The sequence below is a fragment of the Cololabis saira genome, chromosome 15 (genome assembly GCF_033807715.1).
Source record: "Cololabis saira isolate AMF1-May2022 chromosome 15, fColSai1.1, whole genome shotgun sequence".
NCBI lineage: Eukaryota > Metazoa > Chordata > Actinopteri > Beloniformes > Belonidae > Cololabis > Cololabis saira.
This window is the reverse complement of record NC_084601.1, coordinates 43,374,271-43,389,433: the sequence shown is the minus strand read 5'-3', so window position 1 is coordinate 43,389,433 and position 15,163 is coordinate 43,374,271. Positions and strand designations below refer to the sequence as shown.

General features: G+C 39.0%; 1 protein-coding gene across 1 annotated transcript in view; it reads right to left on the bottom strand.

Annotated features, from left to right (window-relative positions):
* LOC133460965 (trafficking protein particle complex subunit 9-like) overlaps nucleotides 1-15,163 on the bottom strand; it is a 162,012-nt gene that overhangs the window by 116,612 nt on the left and 30,237 nt on the right. The window contains exons 8-10 of the mRNA XM_061741675.1: nucleotides 10,541-10,666; nucleotides 9,089-9,305; nucleotides 122-265 (exon numbers count right to left, since the gene is read on the bottom strand). Of these exons, the coding sequence (XP_061597659.1) occupies nucleotides 122-265; nucleotides 9,089-9,305; nucleotides 10,541-10,666 (487 nt within the window). The remainder of the gene's footprint in view (nucleotides 1-121; nucleotides 266-9,088; nucleotides 9,306-10,540; nucleotides 10,667-15,163) is intronic.

The window sequence follows — 15,163 nt, the reverse complement described above, 5'->3', positions numbered from 1 at the left end:
TGACAGGAAGTCCAGCATTAGAAGGTGCTGGTTCTGAGGGTGGTCAGGGTGAGGGTGGGTGTTTCCTCTCAGGTGAGAGGGTGATGTGATGGTTCTGGGGTGTGAGGGTTCTGGTTCTCACCTTGGTCAGACAGGAAGTCCAGCATGGTCTGCAGCAGGAAGGACAGGTGTCGGACCGACAACCCCGGGTTCCCCATCCGCCGGGAGGCGTAGACCAGTTCATGGAGGAGACGCATCTGCACCGCCGCCCAGCCGCGGTGGGAACCTGGAAAACAGAGGTCAGAGGTCATGCTGGGGTCAGGGGTCACGCTGGGGTCAGGGGTCAGGGGTCACCGCCGCCCAGCCCCGGTGGGAACCTGGAAAACAGAGGTCAGGGGTCACGCTGGGGTCAGGGGTCAGGGGTCACGCAGGGGTCAGGGGTCACCGCCGCCCAGCCCTGGTGAGAACCTGGAAAACAGAGAGGTCAGAGGTCACGCTGGGGTCAGGGGTCACCGCCGCCCAGCCCCGGTGGGAACCTGGAAAACAGAGGTCAGGGGTCACACTGGGGTCAGGGGTCACCGCTGGGGTCAGGGGTCACCACCACCCAACTGCGGTGACTTCCTGCGGGATAGAGGTCAGAGGTCAGAGTCACCCAGGAACCACGACAACCTGCAACGTCCAGGTCAAGACAGAGACGTGAAGCTTCTGTCTCTACTAGCTGGGAGGGAATCTGTCAAAAATCATAAAGATTGTGCACTTGATATTTTTTGATATTTGGTGTTAGTTATGGACATAAGGTTTTCAAAAACCACCGCAAACAAACTGTGGCGCCCCCTAGTGGCCGGTTTGCAGAACATTCTAAATGTCTCCCGCCAAAAAGACCAAAGGTCAAATCTCAGCTTCTCTTAGTCCTAGATTGTTGTTTATTGTCACTTTCTCTGGTTTTTTGGTGCTAGGAATTAAATTCTGAGATAAATGTCCTATTTCAAGGTCATGATGAAGGTCAAATTTAATTTTCGAGGTCATTTTTTGCCCAAAAAACCTCCTTATCTCTAGAATTAAGTCACATAGAAGGATTATTGAGAGATCTAGATCCTATTTTCACCCCCAAGGAATGCAATTTTTTGTTTATTGGACAAGTCACTATCACTGTAGTGTCAATAATCTCACTGGGTGAGAACAGTGGCTTCATTCATTCATTCGTTCATTCATTCATTCATTCATTCATTCATTCAGGCTTAAGATGAACAGAACCTCAGAACTAAGTCACAGTGAAACAATAGGATTTTATTAAAATAACACACAAAAAACATCAGGTGTGCGTATTTAAACTCACTAACACCTACAATTCTGCCTCTATCGCCTTATTGATTATTGATTCATTTTGAATGTTCTGCAAACCGGCCACTAGGGGGACATCTCAATTTGTTTGCATCTCCTTCCTGTTAGCTCACGTATTCTGCACATCTTTACACTTTCACAACTTATTAGTAGAGTTTGAGTATTTGAACCGTTTTCCCCTGGAGGGGGAACAAACCCCAATGTTTCACCCCAAACTACAAGAGGAAGCTCTGGTCGCTGTAACTGGTCCCAACTTCCTGCCCTGGAAACTACGTTTCCATAACGGGGTGATCAGAGGAACAAGGTTTTCTCGTTGTTGTCAACCAGGTTTTGTTGTCTCTAAGGCCCCGTTTCCACATAGCCGGGTATTTACAAAAACGGATATTTCCCCCTCTACGTTTTGAAAAATTCCATCGTTTACACGAGATCGTTTTCAAAATCTCTTCGTTTACACGAATCTGCATAAATAGCTGTTAACGTCATGCCAGCCAATCAGAATCCTGGAAAAAACATCAACAAATGACACGTGTAACTTCAGTGGTGATTTCAGTGGTGGACAGTAACGGAGTAAATTTACTTGAGTACTGTACTTAAGTACATATCCAGAGGATTTGTACTTTACTTGAGTAGTACATTTCTTTGGTACTTATTAATCTTACTTGGATACATTTCCAAGACAAATATTTTTACTTTTACTCGAGTAAATTTCTAGGAAGGCTGAAAAGTACTCGTTACTTTCAGGTCTGCTCTTTTTTCTTCTTCCCTAAAATCCTATTTTTAGACGGATATTGGGAGAAAGTTTGTTCTGCTCTATATTGCTATATTGTACTGGTACATGTCCTTCCTGTAAAGTTAAGTGACTTCAACAATATTTTCTGACTCTCACAGTAAAACTTTAGTTTGTAAATACGAGAAGATTCCAGTCTTCAAGGGACGGTTGGAAACACCAGTGGTACCAGCAACTCTGGCCCTCGGTAACTGTTGTTATGAGTATCCATGACAACAGTTCCTGGACAGGTGTGTTAATCTGGAACGAACGCATGCACGCACGAAAAAAGTCGAAATGTCGTGAAAAAAGTCGAAATGTCGAGATTAATGTTGAAACACAATTTCGAGAAAAAAGTCGAAATGGTCAAGAAAAAAAGTCGAAATGTCGAGAAAAAAGTCCAAATGTCGAGAAAAAAGTCGAAATGTCGAGAAAAAAGTCAAAATGTCAAGAAAAAAGTCAAAATGTCAAGAAAAAAAGTCAAAATGTCAAGAAAAAAAGTCAAAATGTCAAGAAAAAAAGTCAAAATGTCGAGAAAAAAGTCAAAATGTCGAGAAAAAAAGTCAAAATGTCGAGAAAAAAAAGTCAAAATGTCGAGAAAAAAGTCAAAATTTCGAGAAAAAAGTCAAAATGTCAAGAAAAAAGTGGAAATGTCAAGAAAAAAAGTCAAAATGTCAAGAAAAAAGTGGAAATGTCAAGAAAAAAAGTTAAAATGTCAAGAAAAAAAGTCAAAATGTCAAGAAAAAAAGTCAAAATGTCGAGAAAAAAGTCAAAATGTCGAGGAAAAAAGTCAAAATGTCGAGAAAAAAGTCAAAATGTCGAGAAAAAAGTCGAAATGTCAAGAAAAAAGTGGAAATGTCAAGAAAAAAAGTCAAAATGTCAAGAAAAAAAGTCAAAATGTCGAGAAAAAAAGTCAAAATGTCGAGAAAAAAGTCAAAATTTCGAGAAAAAAGTGGAAATGTCAAGAAAAAAGTGGAAATGTCAAGAAAAAAAGTCAAAATGTCAAGAAAAAAAGTCAAAATGTCGAGAAAAAAAGTCAAAATGTCGAGAAAAAAAGTCAAAATGTCGAGAAAAAAAGTCAAAATGTCAAGAAAAAAGTCAAAATGTCGAGAAAAAAAAGTCAAAATGTCGAGAAAAAAAGTCAAAATGTCGAGAAAAAAAGTCAAAATGTCGAGAAAAAAAGTCAACATTGAGTTATTGAAAGCAGAGATGTAGTTTTTTGTAAAGCAGTATCTTTGAGGGGGATCCAGACTTAGTTGGTGCAGGTTCATTTGGTTTCAGTTCATGATTGTTCATAAACTCATTTCATTCATTTGATTTGTTTTTGGTGTTTCTGCAGGTTTTATATAACATTGTGGTTCTAAAAGCAGCACATCAGTGCAGCTGGTTTCAAAGAGTTAATTCTCAGAAACAAGAGTTAAAAGATCCTTAAATTAATTTAGAAAAAATATAGTAATTTACTGATGTGGAAAATAAGAAATGTACTCTTACTCTTACTCTTACTTTTACTTAAAGTAAATTTAAAAGCATTTACTTTTCTACTCTTACTCGAGTAATATTTTGACTGAGCTACTTTTACTTGTAACGGAGTAAATTTTGACCAGTAGTATTTGTACTCTTACTCGAGTACTGGGGTCGAGTACTCTGTTACCTCTGGCTGATTTATGGTTCCACGTTGCACCAACGCAGAGCTACGGCGTAGGTACGCGGCGACGCGCACGTACGGTGTAGGCTCTGCGCCGATTTAACGCGGGACCATAAATCAGGCTTTACTTCCAAGATGAACGAGAGTCTTTGGTTTGGAGTGACAGAGAAGTGGAGTTACTTCTCAACATTTTGACTTTTTCTAGACATTTCGTCTTTTTTCTCAAAATGTTGACTTTTTTCTCAAAATTTCAACTTTTTTCTAAAAATTTCGACTTTTTCTCACAATTTCAACTTTTTTTAAAAAATTTCAACTTTTTTCTCGACTTTTTTCTCAACATTTTGACTTTTTTCTCAACATTTCGTCTTTTTTCTCAAAATTGCGACTTTTTTCTCTCACAATTTCAACTTTTTTCTAAAAATTTCAACTTTTTTCTAAAAATTTCATTTTTTTTCTCAAAATTTTGACTTTCTTCTCAACATTTCGTCTTTTTTCTCGACATTTTCACTTTTTTCTAAAAATTCCAACTTTTTTCCAAAAATTTCGACTTTTTTCTCAAAATTTTGACTTTTTTCTCAAAATTCCGACTTTTTTCTCAACATTTCATCTTTTTTCTCAAAATTTCTCAAAAATGTATATTTCCCCCTCTACGTTTATAAAAATGCCATCATTTCCAGGAACCTGCATAAATATCTGTTAAGGTGCTATGAGCAGCCAAACCTACAGGGGGCAGTGTAACGAGAAGATAAAGTCATTTTTTTTTTCTCGACTTTTTTCTCAAGATTTTGACTTTTTTCTTGACTTTTTTCTCAAAATTTTGACTTCTCGACATTTCGACTTTTTTCTCAAAAATGTTTCGACTTTTTCTCCATCATTTCCAGGAACCTGCATAAATATGTGTTAAGGTGCTATGAGCAGCCAAACCTACAGGGGGCAGTGTAACGAGAAGATAAAGTCTTATTTTCTTTTTTCTCAAAATTTCAACTTTTTTCTCAACTTTTTTCTCAAAATTTTGACTTTCTTCTCAAAATGTTGACTATTTTCTCGACATTTCATCTTTTTTCTCAAATTTTCTCAAAAACTGATATTTCCCCCTCTACGTTTATAAAAATCCCATCATTTCCAGGAACCTGCATAAATATCTGTTAAGGTGCTATGAGCAGCCAAACCTACAGGGGGCAGTGTAACAAGAAGATAAAGTCATGCTAGCCAATCAGAATCCTGGAAAAAACATCAACACGAGTAACTTCCAGATACTTCCAAGATGAACCAAAGTCTTTGGTTTGGAGTGACAGAGAAGTGGAGTTACTTCTCGACATTACGACTTTTTTCTCGACTTTTTTCTCAAAATGTTGACTTTTCTCGACTTTTTCTCAAAATTTTGACGTTTTTCTCGACTTTTTTCTCAAAATTTTGACTTTTTCTCAACTTTTTTCTCAAACTTTTGACTTTTTTCTCAAAATAGACTTTTTTCTCAGGATTTCGTCTTTTTTCCTCGACTTTTTTCTCGACCTTTCGACTTTTTTCTCAAGATTTCGACTTTTTCTCAAAATTTCGACTTTTTACTCAAAATTTTTACTTTTTTCTCAAACTTTCTCAAAAACGGATATTTCCCCCTCTACGTTTATAAAAATCCCATCATTTCCAGGAACCTGCATAAATATCTGTTAAGGTGCTATGAGCAGCCAAACCTACAGGGGGCAGTGTAACGAGAAGATAAAGTCATGCTAGCCAATCAGAATCCTGGAAAAAAACATCAACAAATGACACGAGTAACTTCCAGTTACTTCCAAGATGAACCAGAGTCTTTGGTTTGGAGTGACAGAGAAGTGGAGTTACTTTTAAGTGGGACTTTAGAATATAAAACAGGTAAAATACAAGAAAATATTGACGGTTACAAACTAATTGTAACCACAGGTGTCACTCATGACGCTGGTGACGTTTCTGTCTCATAATGTGACGTTCTGAAGCCTAAATGTCCGTTTCTCTCCGTTTACAAGCAAACGTGAAGACGGAGGTTTTAAAAATCTACACTTTGGCCGGAGTTTTCAGAAATGATGGTTTTTGGAGACTTTGAGCTTCGTTTTCGTGTAAATTTCGACTTTTTTCTCAACATTTTGACTTTTTTCTAAAAAAATTTGCCTTTTTTCTCAAAATTTTGGCTTTTTTCTCAACTTTTTTCTCGGCATTTCGATTTTTTTCTCAAAATTTCGAATCTTTTTTTTTTTACTAAAAATGAAACATTTTAACTAGAAATAAAACAAATATTCCTGGTAAGATTTTGAGTTTTTGCAGTGTGGTGACGTTTCTGTCTCATAATGTGACGTTCTGAAGCCTAAATGTCCGTTTCTCTCCGTTTTCAAGCAAACGTGAAGACGGAGGTTTGAAAAATCTACACTTTGGACGGAGTTTTCAGAAATTATGGTTTTTGGAGACTTTGAGCTTCGTTTTCGTGTAAATGAACGAACAAACCGCAGGAAAACACCAGCGTTTTTGCTCCGTGTAAACGAGGCCTGAGTGCAAACGTGAGTTGATGTAAACGTAAACATGAATGAAGATGTTTTACCCTCATGATGTTGAGATAGACGGGTAAAAGTAGAGAAGTACAGAGAGAAAAGTGTAGAGATAGAGAGAGAGAGATCAAAGTTCCAGATTTAAAGTCATCAGTGATGAATGAGGATGAAGTTTCTCCACATATAAATATAAACATAATCATCTTCTAATCTGTATTCGGTTGATCGTCTCCACCAGCGTCTCACATCTTTGTTCTGCATGATTGAAGCACTTAACGTTAACGAGCAATTAGCCGACATAATGAGCTGAGACTAAAGAAGAGACCCCCATCATCGCGGTCTCCATGGCAACGGGATCTCAGGGACCTGAAGTCGTAGTAGAATCTTCTCACGACTCTTTAAACGACACAGTTTTATTAACGTTTAATTCTCCACCGAGTGAAAGCTGGATGTTTAATGTTTTAGTGAAAAGTGAATGTTCCTTAAAAACGTTGTTCCACTTAATTTGATCTGTCAAAAGACGAGTTTAGTCTTGAATGTGGAGTCTTTGCTGTAAATATTTTAGCATTTCCCAGACATTTCCGGGCCGTTAAAGCGTTTCCACTAACGTTAAATCCTCCGTAGCCCCCGGAGCTTCAGCTACCAGAAACGTTCTAGCGGTTATTATCTTCCTCCGTCAGGTTTTTATCCTCCGTCAGGTTTTTATCCTCCGTCAGGTTGTTTTTATCCTCCGTCAGCATCTTCCTCTGCAGCCACAGCCTGCTGCAGCTAAAAATAGCTCTGCCAGAACCAGTCGGGCTGAAACTCGCCCAACCTGGCAACCCGGACTAAGATCTGGCAACCCTGATGGGACCTGGCAACCCTGACTTAGACCTGGCAACCCTGACTGAGACCTGGCAACCCGGACTGAGGCGTAAACAGATCTGAGCCTCAAAGGCCGTGACTGTAGGCTACAGTAAAACAGAACTCGTGAACTTTATGAACTCAACAGCTCAATGCCATTTTCCATTGGAACTTTAGGACTATTTTCTGACTCTCACAGTAAAACTTTAGTTTAGAAATACGGGACGATTCCGGTTTTCAAGGGACGGTTGGAAACACTAGTGGTACCAGCAACTCTGGCCCCCGGTAACTGTTGTTATGCGTATCCATGACAACAGTTCCTGGACAGGTGTGTTAATCTGGAACGAACGAACGAACGAACGAACGAACGAACGAACGAACGAACGAACGGACGAACGGACGAACGATAGATCGAACGAACGGACGAACGGGAGATCAAACGAACGAACGGGAGATCAAACGAACGAACGGGAGATCGAACGAACAAACAGGAGATCGAACGAACGAACAAGAGATCGAACGAACGAACAGGAGATCAAACGAACGAACGAACGAACGAACAGGAGATCGAACGAACGGACGAACGAACAGGAGATCGAACAAACGAACGAACAGGAGATCGAACGAACGGACGAACGAACAGGAGATCGAACAAACGAACGAACGAACGAACGAACAGGAGATCGAACAAACGAACGAACGAACGAACAGGAGATCGAACAAACGAACAGGAGATCGGACGAACGAACAAGAGCTCGAACGAACAAGAGATCGAACGAACGAACAAGAGATCGAACGAACGAACAGGAGATCAAACGAACGAACGAACGAACAGGAGATCGAACGAACGGACGAACGAACAGGAGATCGAACGAACGGACGAACGAACAGGAGATGGAACAAACGAACGAACGAACAGGAGATCGAACAAACGAACGAACGAACAGGAGATCGAACGAACAGGAGATCGAACGAACGAACTAACGAACAGGAGATGGAACGAACGAACGAACGAACGAACGAACAGGAGATGGAACGAACAGGAGATGGAACGAACGATCTATTGTTTGTTCGTTCGCCAAGGTGCATTCTGGGACGAGGCGACCATTTTGGCAGCGTTGTGAGCGTAAACAAACATCTGTGTGGTAGCACCAAGTGAACAGACGGAATGCAGAAAAACATGTTAAAATGCCGGAAAGCAACTGGAATTTACTGGGATACCTTAAACAAGGAAGCCAGGGAGCGGTATATGGAGAAAATAATGATTATTAACGGTTTGGATCCGTATGAAATCCCTTCTAAAGAGTGGAGCTCCGAAGGGGTTTTACTGCCGCAGTTCTAACTTGTTTAGGAGTGTTTGGCAGCTGCTTTGGCAAATGTTTGACTTGCCATGTGTCAATAATTCGTCTCCTCTCGCTGCTTTGGTTTGGGCTGTAGTGGTTTCGTTTAGCGATTGGACTCGGTTTTTATAATCCTTGAACATAATTGGTGCAAATTAGCCCCGCCCCTTCTTCTGATTGGTCGATATTTCATAGTTCCTACTTTCTGCCAAAACTTTTGAATGGTTTGACATAAAGACTTGTGGTGGAGTCATCGGACTCGGTTTTGAGTCCTTGACCTTTATTGGTAAAAATTGCACGCGCGAGGGCCCGTTCGTCGCTTTAATTTTAATACGAGTCTGAGCTGAAGTCCCGCGGTCCAGGGACAGGTGTGTTAATATTAATATAAGACTGAGGGTGGGGCCCCACCTGAGCTGTTGAAGTACAATTGTCGAGAAAAAAGTAAAAATGTTGAGAAAAAAAGTAAAAATGTCGAGATTAATGTTGAAATACAATTTCGAGAAAAGTCAAAATTGTCAAGAAAATTGTCCAGGTACAGGTGTGTAATCTGAGTACTTGTACCTGTATTGAAGTCGTGCGGGTCCAGGGACAGGCTGTATCCCGGCAGCGTCTCCAGCAGGAGTTTGTAGCAGGTACAGGTGAGTAATCTGAGTACTTGTACCTGTACTGAAGTCGTGCGGGTCCAGGGACAGGCTGTACCCCGGCAGCGTCTCCAGCAGGAGTTTGTAGCAGGCCCTCCAGCCCGGTTCTGGGATCGTCGGGGCGACACACTGCATGGCCGCCACGCGCTTGAAGAACGCCGACTTCCTGAGGAAACCGATCAGCTCGTAGAGCTCGGACAGGATGCTGTAGCGCTGGATCTTCTCCTCCTCCGACAGCTGCAGAAATGGACATTTATTAATATATGTAGATATTAGATGTATATACGGATATAGATGTGGACATTTATTAGTATATGTAGATATTAGATGTGTATACGGATACGTTGTATGTAGGTAATTATATGGATATATCGAGTTGTAATATACGTATAGTATTTATATATCGATATCTCTATTAATATATATTGATGTATAGTTATGTCAATATATAGATTTATAGTAATTTTTATGTATATAATTGGAGGTAAATATCTACTACTAACGATAGACTGCACGATCAAACGAACGAACGAACGAACGAACGAACAAACGGGAGATTGAACGAACGATAGATCGAACGAACGATAGATCGAACAAACGAACGATAGATCGAACAAACGAGAGATTGAACGAACGATTGATCGAACAAACGAACGATAGATCGAACAAACGAACGAACGAACAAACGATAGATCGAACGAGCGATAGATCGAACAAACGAACGATAGATCGAACAAACGAACAAACGAACGAACGAGAGATTGAACGAACGATTGATCGAACGAACGAACGGGAGATCGAACGAACGATAGATCGAACAAACGATAGATCGAACAAACGAACGAACGAACGAACAAACGATAGATCGAACGAACGAGCGATAGATCGAACGAACGGTAGATCGAACGAATGAACGAACGAATGAACGAACGAACGAACGAACGAACGAACAGGAGATCGAACGAACAAACGAACGAACGAACAGGAGATCGAACGAAGGAACAAACGATAGATCGAACGAACGAACAAACGAACGATAGATCGAACAAACGAACAAACGATAGATTGTACGAACGAACGAACGATAGATCGAACGAACGAACGAACGATAGATCGAACGAACGATAGATCGAACGAACAGGAGATCGAACGAACAAACGAACAATAGAACGAACGAACAATAGATCGAACGAACGAATGAACAGGAATTTGTATTCTGTTTTTTTCAGATGGACATGAGGACCAGAACACCTGTCTGCAGGTGTTCTGGTCCTCATGAACACCTGTCTACAGGTAAAGACAGGTTTAAGCGGCGTTAGTGTCCAGGTGAGGTCTCACCTGTCCCAGGTTGATGTAGACAGATGGACATGAGGACCAGAACACCTTTAGACAGGTATACTGGTCCTCATGGACACCTGTCTACAGGTAAATACAGGTTCTACGGGTCTCTAGTCCCCAGACGGAGGACTCACCTGTCCCAGGTTGATGTAGACGGCGTTCTGCAGGAACTCCGAGGCCTCTCTAGCTCTCTTCTGGATGGCCAGGACCCGCACGGCCTTGACGCAGGCCTCCAGTTCTATCACCCCCGCGTTCTTGTACTGGGGGAAACAGGCAGAGACATGAGAACCATCATCACAGGAGACAGGACACCACTAACTCCGCCCCCCCCCCTAAGTAGAGATGAATGAAGGAGCTACAGGTGAGCTGTTACAGGTGACTGATGCACCACTGTGATCTCTCTCTGGCATTCAGGGACACAGCAGATCCCAGCTCTGCTGATCCCAGCCTTCCTTATCCAACGCTGCCCCCTGCTGGCAGGAACACCTCTCTCAGCTGAAGCATGAAGGATTCTGGGTAACTCGGGGCAGTGTTTCGTCTCCTAGACCTGATACTGACCCGATGTCATGACCTAACCCCCCAGGTGAGCTCCACCCCCCTCTCAGCCCCAGGCAGGTGAATTTCACATTTGAAATATAAATAAAAAGGTTTTTGGGATTTAAAGAATGCAGATGTTAATGAAGACTTGTAGTTCTCCAGACCACTTTTTTGATCAAGTTTGGCCATGAATATCTAAATATTGATCACGTTTGGTCAAAAACATCTAAATATTTATCACTTTTGGTAATAATTATCTAAATATTGATCGTGTTTGGTCATAATGATCTAAATATGGAGCTGGAGATGATGATTAGGACAAAACTAGTGGACCAGAGTCCAGGTCCAGATGAAGACTCTCTCCAAGGGACACGTCCAACAACCAGCTCCACCACGGAGATGAGGAGGTCATGATTACTGCTGTCTGGCTGTACTGCACCTCACAATGCATTGTGGGAAACATTGGAGTGAACTATGTAGGGAACAACAATTATCACTACATATCTAGATAGAACGATGGATAGAATGAAAGAATGATGGAACGATAGAACGAAAGAACTATAGATACTGTATATAGACAGAACAACAGACAGATTGATTGACAGACGGACAGACATATAGAACGATAGAATGAAAGAACTATAAATAGAACTATACATAGATAGAATGAAAGAACTATAGATGGATAGAATGACAGATCGATCTATAAATAGAATGACAGACAGAAGGACAGACAGACATATAGAACAATAGATAGATAGAATGAAAGAACGACCAATAGATAAATGGATTGATTGAACGATAGATCGATCTATAGACAGAACGATAGACAGATGGAGGTTTATCCTGTATCCAGTGATTCCTCAGCAGCTCCAACCTGCAGCAGCAGCAGCATCTATCTCTCCATCACCCCCTCCATCCTCCGTTCCTGTGAATGCTGAGCAGCCTGAACCCCCCACCCCCCCCACTCATGGATGTATTATAGAAACTGGATCGGACGTCAAAAATGGCCGCCCATTCATTTCAATGCATTCTGCTCAGCCAGCGCATCCGCCGAAAAAATCTCTGACTTCCGGGTTTACTTCCGCATACAGCGGCCCATAGAGCATGCGCAGTTGAGTCACCTCCCATGATGCTCTGGGGCCTCCCATCATGCCCCGGGGCAATGACGCGAATATTAATATAATATGTATTAATATAATATATTAATTAATGTATATTATTACATGTATAGCATTACATATATTATTAATGTATTAATATAATATAATTATATAATATATATTAATATAAAACATCCGTGGAATGCACGGACACGGCTGTGACGTCAGCCGTGACGTCACGCCCAGAAAGAGACTTTTCTTTGACTTTTCTGGCCGTTATAAAACATTTTTGACGGATATAAAGTCCATGACTTAAAAATATAGAATACAAAGATTAGTAATTGCCGGGGACTACAGCTGGAGGTGTCCTGTGAACAGTTTTAGAGGCTTCTCTTTTACTATTGCGGTCTATGGGAAAAAAGCTTTCTGGGCCGCATGGGATTTTTGGTTGCAGTACCGCGGCTGGCCACTGGAAAAAATCGGCGCGCCTTCTGACTGCCAGACCCGGGGGCTGCCCCCACTCTGCTGGTATTTCTGGCTCTTTATTAATATCTGTGAGGAGAAACAACAATGAAGACGGAGGAGTCGCTCAGACTCCTAAAAGAGAGAGGAGACGTCCAGAACTGGTCCAGAATAACTGATGAGCTGATGGACAAACGGAGGAGGAGGAGATTCAGACCAGTCCTCCCCTCAGGGATCATGGAGATGCAGGATCACCAATCAGAGGTCAAATCAAGGTCAAACGGCCCAAAGACACAGGAAAGCATCACGGCGTCTTAGGTGCCCGGCTGCCATTCGTTGTCTATAAAGAGCCGTCCAGAGCGTCAACTTGAAGTTGAAAAATCTGAACTTTATTTAAATGAGCAGCGTTGACGCCGAGTCAGCGTCCAATCACAGACCGGGATTCCCCAAGCAAGAACCTCAATGCAGATTGTACTTTCATGTAGAAACTTAATATATTTCATCTGGCAAACGGATTTTAGCTGATTTGACTGACGTTTCTACCTCAACTAAATGTTTTTACCTGAATTAAACCTGGTTGATTGATCATGTTTGGTCATAAGTGTCTAAATATTGATCATGTTTGGTCATAAATATCTAAATATTGATCATGTTTGGTCATAAATATCTAAATATTGATCATGTTTGGTCATAAATATCTAAATATTGATCATGTTTGGTCATAAATATCTAATTATTGATCATGTTTGGTCATAAATATCTAAATATTGATCATGTTTGGTCATAAATATCTAAATATTGATCATGTTTGGTCATAAATATCTAAATATTGATCATGTTTGGTCATAAACATCTAAATATTGATCATGTTTGGTCATAAATATCTAAATATTGATCATGTTTGGTCATAGATATCTAATTATTGATCATGTTTGGTCATAAATATCTAATTATTGATCATGTTTGGTCATAAGTGTCTAAATATTGATCATGTTTGGTCATAAATATCTAAATATTGATCATGTTTGGTCATAAATATCTAATTATTGATCATGTTTGGTCATAAATATCTAAATATTGATCATGTTTGGTCATAAATATCTAAATATTGATCATGTTTGGTCATAAATATCTAATTATTGATCATGTTTGGTCATAAGTGTCTAAATATTGATCATGTTTGGTCATAAATATCTAAATATTGATCATGTTTGGTCATACATATCTAAATATTGATCATGTTTGGTCATAAATATCTAAATATTGATCATGTTTGGTCATACATATCTAAATATTGATCATGTTTGGTCATAAATATCTAAATACTGATCATGTTTGGTCATAAATATCTAAATATTGATCATGTTTGGTCATAAATATCTAAATACTGATCATGTTTGGTCATAAATATCTAAATATTGATCATGTTTGGTCATAGATATCTAATTATTGATCATGTTTGGTCATAAATATCTAAATATTGATCATGTTTGGTCATAGATATCTAATTATTGATCATGTTTGGTCATAAATATCTAATTATTGATCATGTTTGGTCATAAGTGTCTAAATATTGATCATGTTTGGTCATAAATATCTAAATATTGATCATGTTTGGTCATAAATATCTAAATATTGATCATGTTTGGTCATAAATATCTAATTATTGATCATGTTTGGTCATAAATATCTAAATATTGATCATGTTTGGTCATAAATATCTAAATATTGATCATGTTTGGTCATAAATATCTAAATATTGATCATGTTTGGTCATAAATATCTAATTATTGATCATGTTTGGTCATAAATATCTAATTATTGATCATGTTTGGTCATAAATATCTAATTATTGATCATGTTTGGTCATAAATATCTAAATATTGATCATGTTTGGTCATAAATATCTAAATATTGATCATGTTTGGTCATAAATATCTAAATATTGATCATGTTTGGTCATAAATATCTAATTATTGATCATGTTTGGTCATAAATATCTAAATATTGATCATGTTTGGTCATAAATATCTAAATATTGATCATGTTTGGTCATAAATATCTAAATATTGATCATGTTTGGTCATAAATATCTAAATATTGATCATGTTTGGTCATACATATCTAAATATTGATCATGTTTGGTCATAGATATCTAATTATTGATCATATTTGGTCATAAATATCTAAATATTGATCATGTTTGGAAAATAAATATCTAATTATTGATCATGTTTGGTCATAAATATCTAAATATTGATCATGTTTGGTCATAAATATCTAAATATTGATCATGTTTGGTCATAGATATCTAATTATTGATCATGTTTGGGCATAAATATCTAATTATTGATCATGTTTGGTCATAAGTGTCTAAATATTGATCATGTTTGGTCATAAATATCTAAATATTGATCATGTTTGGTCATACATATCTAAATATTGATCATGTTTGGTCATAAATATCTAAATACTGATCATGTTTGGTCATAAATATCTAAATATTGATCATGTTTGGTCATAGATATCTAATTATTGATCATGTTTGGTCATAAATATCTAATTATTGATCATGTTTGGTCATAAATATCTAAATATTGATCATGTTTGGTCATAAACATCTAAATATTGATCATGTTTGGTCATAAATATCTA